This window comes from Ciona robusta, chromosome 6, assembly GCF_009617815.1.
Source record: "Ciona robusta chromosome 6, ASM961781v2".
In the NCBI taxonomy this organism is placed as follows: Eukaryota; Metazoa; Chordata; class Ascidiacea; order Phlebobranchia; family Cionidae; genus Ciona; species Ciona robusta.
The window spans coordinates 4,200,660-4,218,133 of record NC_143240.1 but is presented as its reverse complement, the minus strand read 5'-3'; the positions used below and the strand labels follow the sequence as shown (position 1 = coordinate 4,218,133).

At 35.7% G+C, this 17,474-nt stretch overlaps 1 protein-coding gene across 1 annotated transcript in view; it reads right to left on the bottom strand.

Moving 5' to 3' along the window:
* LOC149735135 (uncharacterized) overlaps window positions 1–17,474 on the bottom strand; it is a 38,312-nt gene that overhangs the window by 5,451 nt on the left and 15,387 nt on the right. The window contains exons 3-8 of the mRNA XM_089880045.1: window positions 10,469–10,612; window positions 8,547–8,601; window positions 5,758–5,827; window positions 1,136–1,269; window positions 798–920; window positions 405–526 (exon numbers count right to left, since the gene is read on the bottom strand). Of these exons, the coding sequence (XP_089736171.1) occupies window positions 405–526; window positions 798–920; window positions 1,136–1,269; window positions 5,758–5,827; window positions 8,547–8,601; window positions 10,469–10,612 (648 nt within the window). The remainder of the gene's footprint in view (window positions 1–404; window positions 527–797; window positions 921–1,135; window positions 1,270–5,757; window positions 5,828–8,546; window positions 8,602–10,468; window positions 10,613–17,474) is intronic.

Sequence of the window (17,474 nt, the reverse complement as noted above, 5' to 3'; positions counted from 1 at the left end):
TTAGTTTTTAAGATTGAACACAAGGTGTTTCAATCAGAACACCTCTGTTATAACTACTGTCGTTGCCAGGCCATGTGAGGATAAATAAATTACACTCATTGGTTCAATATTCATATCTTATTATACATCTGATTTACCCGCCAAAAATTTAAACCCAGTTTTGAATTATAAAGTAACACTTTTTAGCGTTTATTTCTCCATAGAGAAAAGTATACATAAAAATGATCACCCACAAAGTTACACACGTGGTAACTTGTAAGCTGGTACGAGGTGTATGAAACAGAACACCCGTGTTATAAAGACTGTCGTTGCCCCGCCATGTGAGGATAACTAAGTTAAACCCGTAGTAAAACTGAAAAGTGACCAAGAGGGTATAAAACAGAGGCTCTTATAATTAGATTCACCTGTGATATTATATGGACGACGTAGGTTAACTTGTATCCACTGTTCAGATGAATGGTTGGCCGGCTTCCATGCTTTGTCATAAGCGGTAAGCATCGCTTTTTTAGGCGACCAGACTTGATACCTGGGTTCAAAAAAGTTTAACCAATTAATAAAAAAAGGGCAAATAAAATATATTTGCGAGGCTTTTTTTAATTGAAGATAAATAAGCTAATCTAAAGGAGACTTTCGGCGACTTTTTGCAATCTTTAAAAATTTGCAACCTTTAAAAATTATCAAAAGGTATTTTTAAGAATAATAATATACCTTGCAAGGACAGCGTATACATTTAAACATTACATAATAAATGGGATGAACAATTCTTAAGACTTATAATAGAAACAATATGTTCTTACCCTCCTTTCGGGTCACTTATGTTCAATACAGAAGACGCCGTTAACTGATTCTCCGTGAAAACGATTTGATCATGGCAGGTCTTCAACTCGGGGAAACATACCATTGAGTCTGACAATCCCCCACTGTAACGTAGAAAAATCATGACTATGACGTTAATAATAACGTAATGAACAATATGACGTAACATTATGCATTTTATTAAACAAATTTAAATGCTTTTACAATCATTTAATAATTTACTCATTTGTTTATGCATTAAATCATTCGTTTCAATATTACGAACGGTTTAACGTCTTATGACGTCACAAAAACTCGTATTATGACGTCACAAACTTACGTGGACGACGATATGTTGTTAGCTCCCTCCCCATGGTACAACACCTTGCTGAGTTGGCGTTCTACCTTCACCCTTCCACCAAAGTTATCCGAAGTAACACCAGCATGGACGGCTGACAAGCACAGATGGGACGTCTATGTAATATATACGTCATTAGTTATTTGATGATGTCATTGTTTTGTCTATTCTATATGGGAAAGGTTAAGACCAACAGCGTAGTATGCCAAAAAACTCAACTTTTCTATTATTCCACAATCGGATGTATGGTACTTGGGGTAAGATAGATACTGTTAGTAAATGATTTTTATAGTCGTGTTTTCAACAACTAACATCTTTTAGAGTCGTACGGAGAAAATCGGTAACTATGACGCCACAATTATAAAACTGGAAACATCGTGTAAAATTTTTCATTGATTGTGAGATTCTAATTAGGAAATCAATTTGTGACGTCACAGTTCGCTAAGTGATGTAAACAAAGGAATAAACTCTTGAATTTATTTCGTTCTGTGATTGGATTATTGGGCACGTAATTAGCGAGCTCGGCTGGAAAATTTCTAATTTCCCATGTTCACAACGGTTCAATCGATACGCGACAAATAAGATATACGTAGAGACATGGCGCCTGGGTACGAGTGAAAATAGGCGCCGCATAAATCGATACATTCCAAGCTGAGAAATTAATTCCAGTTTCAACAAGCAGGATCTAGTAGGCGCCAAGACTTGGAATTAATGCGGGTGTCTAGGGGGGATCGATTTCCCCGGATAAGGGATCAGCGTAAAAGACTTAAGAGCGAGCGCCAACCGCAAGCCCTAAAATTAATCGAATTTTTTAATATCCTGAAGGGGATTAGAGAAAAAGTAATTTTACACGAGAAAAACAAGATATGTGTTTACTCATTCTGGTAACTGCTAAAACGGCTTTTTCAATCAATGGTTAAACGATTGAAAATATAAAAATATGAGCTAAAAAAACGAGATGGCCAAATAGATTCTCGCAGAAACCGAAAATGACGGCGCAATTTTTCAGCGAAATTTTTTTCCCCAAAGTAGTTCGAGTTAATAGTTGGACAGGAGATTTAAAATGGAACCATTTTAAAGCCAGTGTCGGTAAAGAATGATAATCTGAATTGACGAAGAACTTACGGTCCAAAACAAATTTACTTTCGTCCATAATTACATTATTCTGTCACGGACGTCTCTGTGACGTATAAGACAGAGCACATAAGCCAAAACCGGACATTAGATAAACCGAGAGGTCAACGCGAAATTTACTTGTTATTTAGTTTATGGAAAAGGCCTTGAAAGGGGCTAAAATGTATTTTCTGGTTATATTACAAGTGTTATATAAAGACCAGCTTGGTACTTGTAACACTCACTCTTGTCTCATCTAACACTGAGGATGGTTAAAGTTGATTAACCGAAACTGCATCATCCTCAGTGTTAGATGAGACAACAGTGAGTGTTACAAAATTAAATAACTCTATTTTTAAACTGATAAATCATAAACAAATTTTTTCACTGTCCTTCTGTTTTTACTTTCTGCAGCATGAGGCAAACACACATAAGGGAATTCCCTGTTACCCCTAGCAACAAGGATAAGCAGTATTCAACACACGCCCTTGTTAAGCCCCATGTCACCGCAAGTATGCGAAGGTTAAAATTATTTTCGGAACGTGTAATGAAATATCTAGCTTTAGGTAAAGGGTCAAACCATATCGGATATATAGTTATCGAGGTAGGAAATGAGAATAGATTTTTGATATGAATCCTTAACGGCAATGTGATTGTTGCAATAAGCTACACATAAAATGGTCCTGTTTTCACTCTCCTTTTTCGCCCCATTTGGTAGTACAAACATTATCCATCTTACCCCACGTATCATGCGACTTAGCCCGAAGGTTTTAGTAAGCTCATAGAATGTAAACTATTTCCAAATTTCTTTAAATATGAACCTCAGCCAACTATATTAACGCAAGAAATGCGATGTACTTGTAATGTCCCTTCGAATTGGAAACACATAAGCGTATATAATGTAACTATTCCTCTATAACTAAGTTAAGGGCGCCTATGGTTCCGTATGTGATCCTATGCATAAACTGTGTTGCACTATTGACCCTCACACGCCAAATAGCAGACATGCATTTACGCGTGGGGTGGGCGGGGGCTTAGGATTAAAGATAAGCTATTGTTACCCATGATAATGATAACGGATAGCCTCAGCTTATGCAGTCAGTCATATTATCCATGTATACCTGTATACTGCGGTCGTTTACCACTGCCTATGACTTGCATATACTAAGGTTTGGGTGTAAGGGCGTTTTAGGTCAGAATTTAGCGCTGGAAACTTTAGTAACTCGAGCGTTCGCGATGAATTTCTTCTATCGCGGTTCTTCACGGGTGGGCTGTGACGTCATAAGCGATTAAACGCATGGGCGCGCGGGGAGGAACTTTAGCTGAAGAAAGCATTTAAAGCCGAATGTTAAGTCGACAATGTTTGAAGAGTCCGGAATCTAATCTCTGCATGGAAGGCTAATACGTTTGCATTTGAAGAAAATATATAGCCTTGAACTTCTTCTGGGCGGCATCGGCTCATTTACAAATAATTTGAATCTTAAAAGCTTGGAAATATTTCTACATAAGATTTTACTAAACATGCATGGCATAGCGAGGTTACGTAATAACGTGAGTAAATTTAACATATAGTACTGTGGGCTAAGATGGATACCGTAAGCACATAATATCCCATATTTCCTAATCGTGTTTTTTTATCAATTAACAATTCTATTTTAGAGTCGTGGGAATACGGTGGGCCATCTTACCCCGGCTACATGTATTGAATAGTATATTGATCATATTTTGAAGATAGTTTTGGACAAATTTAAATCTATACTTGTAATTTTCGCTCTGTGTTTTCATGAAAACGCTGTTATTTCATTTTTAATGTTAACCAAAAAAACTAATTTTCGATAATAAAAAGAGCATTTCTAAAAGCCTATATTTGTAATAGAGTTTAACATGACTGAATCAGCCGCTTCATCACTTAATGTTGGGCATATTTGTAAGCATCGATACGCCATCTATTTACATTCGATAAATTAGTTAAGTTTTCGTGACTCATAAACAGATAAGACTGCAGGGTTAAAAGTTAAGATGACTAATCCTGGTTGGCGGGAACTTGACTTGACTTCCGATTTAAAAAAATGCGAGCCTAAGCTACGTCACAGTGGACATTATTACAAAATGGTAACTGTTATTTTACGAAACAATGACCATTATGAAAATTAATGCAGTTGTAATTATTCGTAACAATAGGTTTTGTAATCCTAATAATGAAACATATTACCCGTGGATTAGCAATATGTCCTGCAATTGGAAAATGTTTACTGTTGCGTTATCAATACGTCACAAGTACATGTGTTACGACATAAACCCGATAATATAGTCAACTATTTGTACATCATAAGCACAGGTTACTAAACCTACGATTTTAAGATTATCCCCTAGATGGCGGTGAAGAGCTTCGCCAACACAAACCTGAACTGTATTAAACGACGAGTAAATAACCGTGTATGTAATGACCACTTAACCACATGCTAATATAATTATAAGGCAGTACAAGCTGTATCATAGCTTGAACATCAATGGTTGTTAAATATTAAAAGAGAAATGTCAGATATATTACTGGGTTAAGATAACAAACAATATCCTATATTTCATAATCGGGTTTTAAACAACTATCAATGCTGTTTTAGAACCGTGAGAACACGGTTATGTAATTATGAAAGAATCTTTTTTAACTACCAAATAAGACGATAAAAACGAACCATTTTACCCCAACCTACTATATTCAACTAATCAGTTGTTTATCTGCATAGACTTTGAGCTGCAATTTAGAAAAAACACCAGTTTCGTATACATCAGCTGGTCACTGCTATAAAAAACATGATTCTACATAATCTACAGCGACTTTTGGGACCAATGTCCAAGCCAGGTTTATAAAGGTAACCCCCCGCCCACGCATGGCTTATATTCACAATGACTAAGGCACTCAGGGTGCTTGTTGGCATTGCAAGTTCTGAATAAGCGTGAATATAGGTAAGGAGAATTGGCGCTCTATAATAAAGGGGCAAAGTGGATCAGGTTGGGGAAAGTACCGGTTGATAATCCGTAAACCAACAGACAACAGAACTTGGTAAAAGTAATAGCAACCCTTGTAGCAATTGGTCTGTGCCATATACGCGCTGATGTATGGCTGGAAGATTACCCCAAAGCGACATCAAAACGTATGACTATGCTTAAATGTATCTACAATACGTATTACACTGTTTGTGCTACAGTTGAGCATAACTTTTGCACTGAAAGCTAACGAAGTACATTTTGTATGCCCTTTTGTACACAATGTCTCATATTTACGCTCGCAATCAACACCTAAGTTATACTGTAACGTTACAACCATGTATAATGCTTCATTCTACACGGGTAAAGGATTTAGATTAGAGTTTTCCAATTGTATATGAACATTCTATTCTATATGGGTGAGGTTCTGTAATCTTAAAGCATGGGACAGGGGATTCAGGCCAGAGTTGGCTCATTAACCCCAACATACATAACATACAACTTACATCTCGGTAACAAAGATTCCCAGTTGTAGTTTGTCGATAGATGCCAGCACAACCAGCAGGGCAGACAACACTGTGGAATATAAACTGATGTTAAACATCGAACACTAAGGGTGGTATGCAGAAAGTATAATCAACTTTGATCTTAGATCAAATTTCATTGTTGACATAACAACGATTTAAACGGTATGCAGAAAGTATAATCAAAGTTAATTACCGATTTTTGATTGTCGATTATCGTCAAAAAGTTAAACAGCGAAATTGGCTGTTTAAGTGTCTGGTTGCGATGCAAATTGGTAGTTTTTAGGGTTGGTAACGCGACATAAGATTAATTTCTGTAAATTCATGTCAAATAGATTGTATTGGATCGTTGTTATAGGTTTTAACGGAGTCTGGGCCTTTTTAGAAAAAAGGGCTTCGGATCGCAAAAGTTCGGTAACCGCTTACTGACCTTACTCCGACTTGCTGCTACTCTTTCCATACTATTTATACTGTTTATATTGATTACTATTCTGTTAAAGGTATAAAAACAATAACAAATTCGATTTTGACTTTTATTAAACATTTTTGTCGCCATTTTTACCGAGAATTGCCTTCTTCGTGGAGTAATTTTCGAGAGAAATTCTCTCGTCCATTGTTACGTCACAAACACGAAAAAGATAAACATAGATCAGCTAAGAATCACTGATTATACTTTCTGCATACCACTTAAGTTTTTTGCTTGATCTCCGTTTAGCTAAACTAAGATCAAGCAAAAAGTTAAGTATACTTTCTGCATACCACCCCTAATCGTGTAAATAAAAAATAACACAAAAGATTTCTTTAACGGAACCCAGTGTTTTATACTTACACATTGTAAACCGTGTAAACAAGAAAAAGAATTACACCAAAAATATATTAAATTTAAAGAATTGTAAACAAGAAAAAGAATTACACCAAAAATATATTAAATTTAAAGAACTATAAACTGTATTTTTTAAGAGAATCGCACGGAAAAATCATATTTTTTTAAACAGCTTCTTATGCTATTATAGTTAAGTTTTAAACGTAAGGAAAACGTTTTTGGCGGAATATTTTTTCCAGACATTAATTTTTTTCTCTTTACGTTACGATCTTAGCTTCGGCTTCTAAACATTATCACATCTTGCCCGTTCAAGAATAATGGGGTATTGGTTTACGAGCGTAAGCCTTTTATTTTGACTCATAAAGTTAGCTTAGACCATCTTGGTCTCGCATCTATTGCCGAGGGCCATTTGTTGCTTGACAAGAAGTTTCAACAAAATATATTTTAGCACGATATATCAAACTAATATATGGATTCCTGTAATTTAAGACCTATACAGTTCTGGTTTAAACAGAAATACTTAAGAATGAGAGAACATTTGTAGGTTGACGAGAAATTTTAACTGTTACTTGGTTTATTAAAATATATTAGGCTGGTATATAATTATTATTTTTTCCACTAAAACCTAAGACATTGCAAAAAACTAGGAATTACACAAGAAAATATAACAACTATCGGTAAAAACATAAAAGTTTGCCGGTGTATAACAACTTTTAGTTGATACTAAAAATTAGGCCAACTTGACATAATTTTCTCTGACATTAAAATTTCATTTAATTGTAAGGTGTAAAAAACGTTCCTTTCAAACCATTTTAAACATTTTTTAAAACGCAAACCACAACATACTACGCAGATATAATTTTAAAACATATTTTTAAATTTTTTACAACCACAGAAATAAATGTTTCGCAAAAGAAAACAAAAGTTTGAAAAACTGTCAACAAGGCGCAAAATTACAAAATTCAAACCGTCCAATAATATTTGGTTAAGTTATTACGAAACTAGAATATTTGTTCAATCATAGTCGTTTATGTGATGTCATAAAGAACACTGGTTTGGTTGGAAAGTAGTTTTCTCATAGAAATAATAAACATTGGTCAGTTTGGGTCACGTGACCGGCGCGAATCGCTGCGGGCGATTGTTGGAAAAGCGACCGCGATTTTAGATTTGGAAACGCAAAATTTTACATCTGGGAACACTGGTTTCAAGACAAATGACTATGACGTCGTCAATCAACATTGTGACGTAAAATTAATTGTGTGGAAATAATAAGCATTGTTTGGATTATAAACGAGAATTCAAAAACAATCGCCATTTGTTAGAAAAGTTCTTTTTTAGCGGAACTAATTTTTATGTTTCTTTAAGTTAACTTTAAAAGAGTGATTCGAATAGTGATTTTCTTTTTATAACGACGCATATTTAGCTACTTATCGAGGCGTGTAAAGCTGTATTATATCAATACACAAGCATATATGCTACGCTATATTCGTAATTACTTGCATTTACAATAAATCTTAGACAAAGTTGGGCATGGAATGTGCGTTTCAATAAAACTTGGTGTTTTGCTATTGAAACTAAGAACACGGACCATCTTACCCCAACCCTGCTATATATTAAGTCCCATCTTGCCTCATAACTCAGGCGAAGATTTAGCAGACAGTCTTAGCGACCATCATCGGCTTTGGAGCAATTTTCGCTTTACCGCTCATTCTACCCGCATGTCTAGCTAGAATTCACGCTTCGTCGAGCGTAAAATACCACCGCGCTCTATTCGCGATGCTGACGTCATAATGCAAGAAGAATGTTAACTCTTCAGCGATTGTCTCTACCGCAAAAACGACGAATTTTCGAAAATTTAAAAAATCAGAAAAATCAAACAATAGTTGCAAATGTGAAATAACAATAGTCTCGTGTTATAATTATTCCAATTATAATTATGACGTCATACCTAAATGTCCCGACGTCACGTCGCACCTCTCCAGTTGCACAGCAAGTAACAAAATCTGTAAAAAATAATCTTTAAATATATTTTTTATATATGAGGGAAAAGCAAAAAGAGGGTATAAATGAATAAAAAAATAGTTTAACATCTTCCGTAATATTTGTCCGCTTCTTGCGCTTATTCGCTTTCAAACCACTTTTTGCCACAATTAAATTTGATTGGAATCTGGTATGTAACAGTTTATTCTGCCATTCATTGTTGCCTCGTACTGTTTATAACGTAACAATGAGGATTCTTAAGCTTATCCGTAACGGTCGAATGAACATGGCTATACGTCACGCGCGGAAGAAAATTAATAATCGATTGTTTTGATTCCTGGTCGCGAAATACCGCGAAAAAAACGCGAAAATTAGCGGTTGGGCCATGAATCATCAAGGTAGGGGTAACCCTTGGGGGTTAGGGGTCAAGTTCGCGGGTTTTCGGGGGCCGAGGGGGGTTTGAGTCATGTGTATCAAATAACCATTTAGACAACACGGCACGAAGGTTTAACGTCGGTTTTTCGGATTCTTCTAGAATTTCGCGATCGCGGTCGCGCAGGTGTGTGCTGTGACGTCATAATATGAACTGTACACGTAACAATGGGTAGGGCTAAGTTGCCCCCAACATAGTTCCGGGTCGAATAAGGGTAACTTAACCCACGGGTTTAGAAGAGTTAGTCGCCAAGTCGGGTTAATCTAAAACTATTTACCCGGACAGGGATTTGAACCCGGGACGGTAAAGGTTTGTGTGGTATCGAATTCAAGTTACATGTGGTCTAGGCATGGGGGTGTGGGTGCATTATGGGTCTCTGAGTTAATAAAAGTAACTTATTTATTCTCGCATGGTGGGGCAACGACAGTCGTTATAACACGGTTTCATACACCTCGTATCCCCTAACGTGCTATACCTTGTACGACATTATCCAAACAGAATCCTTAACATAAGTTAAGGCGCTGGTACAGAGACTAGAATATTCTATTTTAAGTTTTAACCAGGTGAAAAAAGTCACTATTTAACTTTTTGGTTTAGCTTTTGATCTTAGCTTCGTGGGTAAACCTGCCCACATAAGAAGTAAAATATACCAGGAGATCAACCCTTGAAGGTTATGTTACATTAAAATACACACTTATCTATCAATAGATCAACGTTGGAGTATTGGTTTACCATGTTCTCATATGGAGGCATATATATAAATATATTTCAAACAGACTGTCTAAATTTTGAAAGGTGTTCTTAGTTAATACAAGCATACCATTTTGTTAAAACCGGACTTTTTAAAATACCAAAGGTTCACGAAATACTTGGATCCTCTGTTTAGCGGTGCACCCCATTTATAAAATCTCACAGTTAATTTTTTTTTTAAATGTGACTGAAACTGTCGATTTTGGGCCCGAATAAAACTGGTTTAATCTAGTTTTAACTGGTTCCAGTTGCATGTATAACCATGCCAGCTGTTTGTTGGAGTGATGGGGATTCGGTTTCGCGTAATTCTGGATTTAGGTTGTGTTTGTTGACATAACAATCTCCATTTGTGTTCGATTGTCATCGGAAACAATCGCACGAATTCTAGACCGAGGGAGAATTTCGGAAATTCGTGACAATTAATCATTTGTGATGTAACAATTGAGATTGTGTCAAGAATCGAGCTAATGTTTGTACCAAAGTCACGCTAGGGGGTTGGGATTTAGGTCAGAGGTGGCCATATTACCTCTATACCCAGGGTGCTACCATCTAGTCTAGACCCAACCGAGGCAGTTTATAGACAATCAATTCTATTCTATATAAAAAGCTTTAAAGCAAGCGCGTAGGCAAGAGTTGGCCCATTACTTCGATACCCAACATGCATGGAGACATCTTAACTGAAAATATGATTAGTTTTTTTGACTCACCGTCCACGGTTTTACCAGGTGTTATAGCAATATATGAAATAAGGAATCCTCGCCCGCTGAAAGTTAAAGGTCGTCGAAAGGTCACCGTGGCTGTGTTGTTGTGTAACGTCACAATGTCGGGGTTGTTACCAGAACAATAAGTATCTAAAAAAGAAAATGGAAGTTAGAATATTTCGGTTCCCGTACCAATTAAGTTAGAACAAGGTTAGAACGTTTCGCGTCGATTAAACTAAATTAAAAGTGGCCTCCGCCAAATGTAATCTGCAGTATCTGCCTACCATTAATCAGAAGACATAAAAGTGTAACACCTATGTTTGAAAATTACAGAATCAAATTAACAGTTAGAATAATTGATTTATATTTATAACAGCCGCCTGTTGTCGTTTGAAATTTAAAACTTAAACTAATTCTTCCGGTGCTAACATGTCGTTTCCCGCCAAAGCAGTAAATAACAACAAGAAAATTAACCAATCAGAAGTCGCCACGTTTCCGATTCAAATAACGCAGGTGTTCAACTTATTTGCACAACGGCTGGTGTAAGATATAAACAACAAGTGGGGAGTTGGAAAAACAAAAACAACCTTTCGAAAAACAAAAGACCGTGACAGTAATGAAAGAGCACGTAATCTGCAACGCCGTTAAGAAAGATTCTGAAAAAGACTAATGACACTAGAAATTTTCGAAATATATCTTTAGTGCACCGTTAGTTGATCCTAATTTGTGTTGCCCATTTGGTAACATTCAGTATATTCAGTTATGATGCAACAAGAATCGTCCAAAACTATGATCAGTACAATATCTACGGAATAATCACACTTATTTAAAAGGTTTACGCTCCTATACGTTTCACACAGCAATTTCTCAAACTAGTCCAAGGCCCATGACAGTAATGTTAAGTCAAACTAAAAACAAAGCGCCAATAAATCCACTCGTTTGATATGCACGGTTACGCTTGTCTTAACGCGCTACATATTGTGACGTGTTTATGTAAAATGCGCTGAATTTTCTCAAAACATTTCGACCAGCGCGACTTAAATCCGATGACAGATAGTCCGACCACCTGGCAACGGATTAGAATAAGCCTTCAATATACGTGGGCTAAGGTGGATTCCCACGCTTATAGGAAGTGGTCCAATATGTTTAGTTTTAACAGGGGCAGATCTATCTATATGGTGCGGCATAAGTTTTGTTTAGCCTTGATTTATGTATAAGAGGTTGGGGTAAGATGGTCCATCTTTTCATTCTCTTCTTTTATCGTCCCGTTTTGTAGCAAACAAACACATTTCATGACTGTGTTCCTGCAACTCTAAAATAGCGTTTTTAACGCACGATTAGGAAATATGGGATAATATGTGCCTAGCGATATTCATCTTACCCCACCATAACATATTAACATGCTTGATTTATAATGTAATCACTTGTAGATACTCGGATTTTATAACTCGGATAAATTTAACAGCCCAACTTATTTTCCCTGAAATCACGTGCCGTCACGCTCGAGCGAGCACACTTTCCGCCCCAGTAACTTCGCCACAAATCTGGGGATGCCTTGCTTCGTGTGTTTGTATGTTTGCTTCATTTTTATGAAGACCCACCCAAGCTGTATTAACTAACCATTACATATGGGATGAATTATGCTATGTAGTTTTATAATAATGTGTGGTAGGGTGGATACCGTTAGCACATAATATCCCATAGTTTTCAAATCGTGTTTGGTGTTTTAACAATTAACAACAATCTTTTAAAGTCATAAGAAAGGTTAAAATTTTCAAATATTATTTGTTTTCTACCAAAAGGAACAGTATAAGAAAATGAAAACAATCACAGACCATCTTATCCTAACCTACAATAAACCTCCCAAAAAGATTTCAAACAGACATAGCTTATAACTCTGACGTGTCCTAGATGGCTTAGGATTTATGAATTCGATATTTCTCCTTGAAATATTTCGAACCGCATTCGGTTTCAAAAGCTTAACATAAATCCACCTGTCACGTAACAAGGGGATTGTGACGTGCATAAAACACATTTAGTATGAGATCATATCACTTTATGTCGTGCAAATAATGATTGTGCAAGGTTTTAGAATTCCAGTGTTCACGGGCGAAAATTGATTGAAATGTGCACCGAGAACATTTTGTCTGGGAACATTGGCCTTTGTTTTGTACATATTTTATCACAATCGAGTTACAAAAAAAGTTTAAGCACAGAAATAGTACTGTGGGATAAGATCGAAACCGTTAGCACATAATATCCCATATTTCCTAATCGTGTTTTAAACAATTATCAAATAAATACAAATAAATCCACAAAAACCAGTTAAACACTTATTAGAATTCGTCAAACAAGGATAACTACGTTCGATTAGGATTGGGATTACATTCTGATACAACATTCATGGTTGTGTAACTTAGTTGTTTTGCAAATAAGCCTTAATTTAGTTGGTAGACACCGCTGCAGGTCCGTGTATATAGCCTACCAGTTTAACACGTAAAGTACACAAACTGCTCGACTGTGAGCGGAGTTCGTACCACAGGAGCCTAATCTGTTATCAGCTTGTCAAGTAATTACAACCGTGAGGTGTAAGTCACGCAAAGTGGTCACGCCTCGGTACACACGCCAATCAGAGGCCTCCAAAGGTCACTATCATATTACACCAACGATAGACGAAATACAAAGTAATTTAAAAACTTTCAACAAGCGTTATATTGATGTATAACAATATGGACTAAGATAGATACCGTTAGCACATAATATCCCAGTTTTCCTAATACTGTTTTTAACAATTATCAACGCTTTTATATTAAAAGGATACGGTTATATAACTCTTCAAATTTCTCTCTAGAAATACTAAGAATAAATTTATATAAAAAAGGGAACAAAGAAACAAAAAATACGCTATGAAATACTGGACTGTCATTAAAATATGACCGCAATATCCATAGTCCGCATCTGACATTGGATTTCCACAGTATAATTAATATAAAAAGAATAAAATAGTTTTTAGCGTGTAAGATTCAAATGTGGTGACTTGCATTTTACATTTGACACTAAGACCACTACTCCACCGCATATTTAAGATTACGTCTGTATCTAACCGATTACAAAGATAAGCGAAAAACAACAACATAATCTGACTGCCTCTTACATTCTTTTGGTTATAACTTGACGCATTTGAGGCGGCTCTTGTCACAGGACAGGCTTGTGTAAGGCTTAATAAGCAGTGTAAGGCAGGGTACAATTAACGTAGCTAAGTCCAAGTTTAAAGCCTATAATTACAATCTGAAAATCTCGCCCATAAAACCGAATAGGTTGAGGAAACACATGCCAGCCGGCGGCATGGAGATTTAAATTTCCCGCCAACATGTTTAACAATCAGTATTGTGCGTCAACAAAGGTATTATTGTTACGTAACACACGAGCATTCCAAACGTACATTTAAAGGTGAAAGTGGTGTGTAAGCTTTGTGTTGTGCTGAAATGGGACATTTATAAAGTTAGTAGGGGAACAGGGCGGGATGCAATAGTTAAATGTGGCCTCTATAGTAAATAAACACTGCACAAACTTTATGTATATCTTGGAATACAGTAACAAAGTTAAGTTAATTAAAACAACAAAAAGACCGAATTATTAACAAAAGGACAGTCTTTAAAATATGCAGAATAAAAACTGCTCAATAAAAAGTGTCAAATGCAACGGCAAATTCCCCACATTAAACATCATTTCTGCTTTAAAAATTAGTGTTTAGGTTTATTGTTGTAAACTTAAGCCTAAGCTGATCAGGGTTTAAAGTCAACGAGATACAACAACAAAGACTTCTATGTTGGATCAGTTACTCTGTGAATAATTAAGCACCAGACCGAAATACCATGCAGGCGAATGAACAGAGTAAATATCAACTGATAACAACATTTGTATAAGCTGTCGCATACACCATATGTAATGAACTGGCCACTGGACGGTAATATATCTCTTCCTATGTATGATTGCATTTGTTGCTCATGTGAGGATAAGTGTCGTTCATTTTGTGTTGGGCTAATGTCTAAGTCTAATACGGAATTGCGCAAATTTACAAATTAATGTAATATATAAGTTGGCATGGTAGCATGAATTACCAAACTGTATTATATTACCAGTAATTTAATGTCTACAACGAAAATCCGTCTCACGCGTGAAACGAAAGCAAATTATTTACTATTTGCCGACAAATTCGTTTTATAGCTTACAATTTAAAGATGAGGCAAAGCCGTAAATTTAAACCGATATTTCAAACATATGATTTCCAAACAACAAACTTAAATCTACTAATTCAAATTCTAAATCGTTTAAGCGACATTTGAAAGCCAAGAGATTAAGCCCGGCAATTTAAATGAAAAGTTTTCCTATAAATATCATTTTTATTAAATTTACATAAACTAAGCCTAATAAAGTACAATCTATTTATCGTTGTTCGGCCACGCGAGGATAAATAAGTTACACATATGTTAACTCGTAAACGGGCACGAGGTGTATGAAACAGAACACTCGTGTTATAACGGCTGTCATTACTCCGACATGCGAGGATAAACCAGTTACATACGTGGTAACTTGTAAGCGGGTACGAGGTGTATGAAACAGAACACCTGTGTTATAACGACTGTCGTTGCCCCGCCATGCGAGGATAAGTAAGTTACATACATTCATTTAATTCCCATTTTACAATCCAATAACAGTCTTTAAAACCTATGCCCATACATGGTGTATAAAGTCGTATGTGAAACTAGCATATGTTCAAACACATACCAGCACATACCGGTACAATGCAAACAAAACACTGGTCAGCAGGTCAATAATTTTAACTACTCTCTAAGTTTTAATAACAAACCATTTTTACAGTTTCTATGCAACACACACGCGATAAATTACGTTAGAATTGCACCAGTTACGTCACAAACGAATTAGAACATTAATTGTTTCATTTATTGTTTGATAAATAGAACAAACGATATTCTAGAATAGCTAGTCTTGAAATTTTAGAACAGGCAATTATTGCAGCACAATTGCGGGTTTAGCAGAAACGGTTTTATTTGAAACTTATTTGTTTTTTTTAACCCCAGTGGTTTTAACGACTGTGGTTTTGCTGTTAGTTTCCTTCTCATCGTTGTTTTAATGAGTTTGGTCTTCGCTACTGCATACGGGTAAGGGTTACATAAAAAATACATCGATGTAATTCCAATTTAACATTTTTCGCGATTTTTAACTCAAATCTCGCCTAAGTATTTGTTGTACTAGTTTAAGTGCAGCAATGTCATACAACAGTGGTCCTTTGTTACGTAACAGTGCGTTCCCAGACTATTTATAAAAGAGATTCCAGCCAGTCAAGTGTCCACAAAAATTTACATCACAGTTTTTATTCATGATCTATAAATAGTTTAAAACGCAATAAACTAAAGCCGCGTAAATTTTCTGCTTAACTTAGTGTATTTTGCAATAAGCTATCGTAGTCCAAAAAGTCGCACAGCTAGTTTGATTAAATTCTTTGAAAATTTAATTAAAAAACGCGGTTTTGTCAAGTTTAGGTCGCAAAATTTATAAAAACCAATACAAATTTTTCATTTATTCACAAATTAATCAAATTTTGACCGAACACAGAATATTAAATAGTTGAATTAGATTTTACGCCAGAATTTTGTTGTCGAACATTAATAATGCTGTGTTGACAGAGGTAAACGAAACCCGTGTCCCTTAGAATTACATGGTTAATTTAAAGCCTGCTAAAACGTTTAGCTTGTCCCGTAGGATTAATTAAGGTCCCGCTAGATAAGTTTGTTATGTTTGCTTTTCCCCACTTTGCCATCTAAGCCAACAAAAGTTAGGTGCATTCGACTGTGACGTCACATGTGCGTTTGTGAGGGCATACTCGACCTGGTTTCGACTGGTTGTTACGTCACAGAGGAAGGCTCTTACCTCTTCGAAACGAATCACGATTACCGCGCATGAGACACTCGGGATTACTTTCACATTCTACAACTCAATATGATGAATCGGCATTGTGACGTCACAAAACGGACAGTTTATCGAGAAGCGCTAAACGCGAATTTCAACACTGTTAAACTGATCCCACTTCGTAAATTTTAATTATATATGAAACTCTTTAAATCCGTTCACTGTGCGTTCCAGTAAAATATGAGTGTTTAAATTTGAAGCCTTTAAAAAAAAATTTTTTTAACATAAAATCTATTTTTACCAAGATTCGCGTTTAAAAAAAGAATCGAAAAACGACTTTTTGTATAATCTATTAACATACTTGCAATTATAGATTAAAATATGCAAAGTATTTTGTTTTGAGTATTTATGTAAACTATATTTATAGGAGTGTTGTCGCAATTTGTAAAATTATCTTATTTGAATTTATTCTCACACCGTATGAAACCGCAGACATAAACACATTATAACAAGCATTATTAGTTGCGCCAAGTAGGTGGTCTGTGACGTCATAGTGGTCCAAAGTCAAGTCACAAAGAGCTTTGTGAGATCACTTAGGAACATCCGCCAGGCTCATAAGATGATTTATCAACATTAATAAGATAAGACGATCATTTATAGATTATAAACACTTGTGGGCCAAGCGATTTCTTTCAAGTAACACAGCAATAAATTTGTCGACCAAATAAGTCACCAACGCATTAAATTCAACCTAAATTTTAAGGTTTAGTTTAACAAAGATATTTATTAACCCTGATAAGCAAGTTAAACGACGTCAATACGTCGGTACACAAAACAATTATACAGAAAAAGGTTTATTAATAATTTAATTATAAAAGAAGCAAAGTTAAATGTCCTATATTAATACGCATGCTCACAGTTTTACAAAAAAAAAACTTCTAATCAATTTTTACTCTTTTAAGTGAAGCTGATAGCCCATTTATCCGATTATCTAAAAAAAAGAAAAAAAATCTTAAAAATTTGCCAAAATCGTGGCAATTTTTCGCTCGATTTTTCTTCAAATTTTAGTTCGCGGTCAATT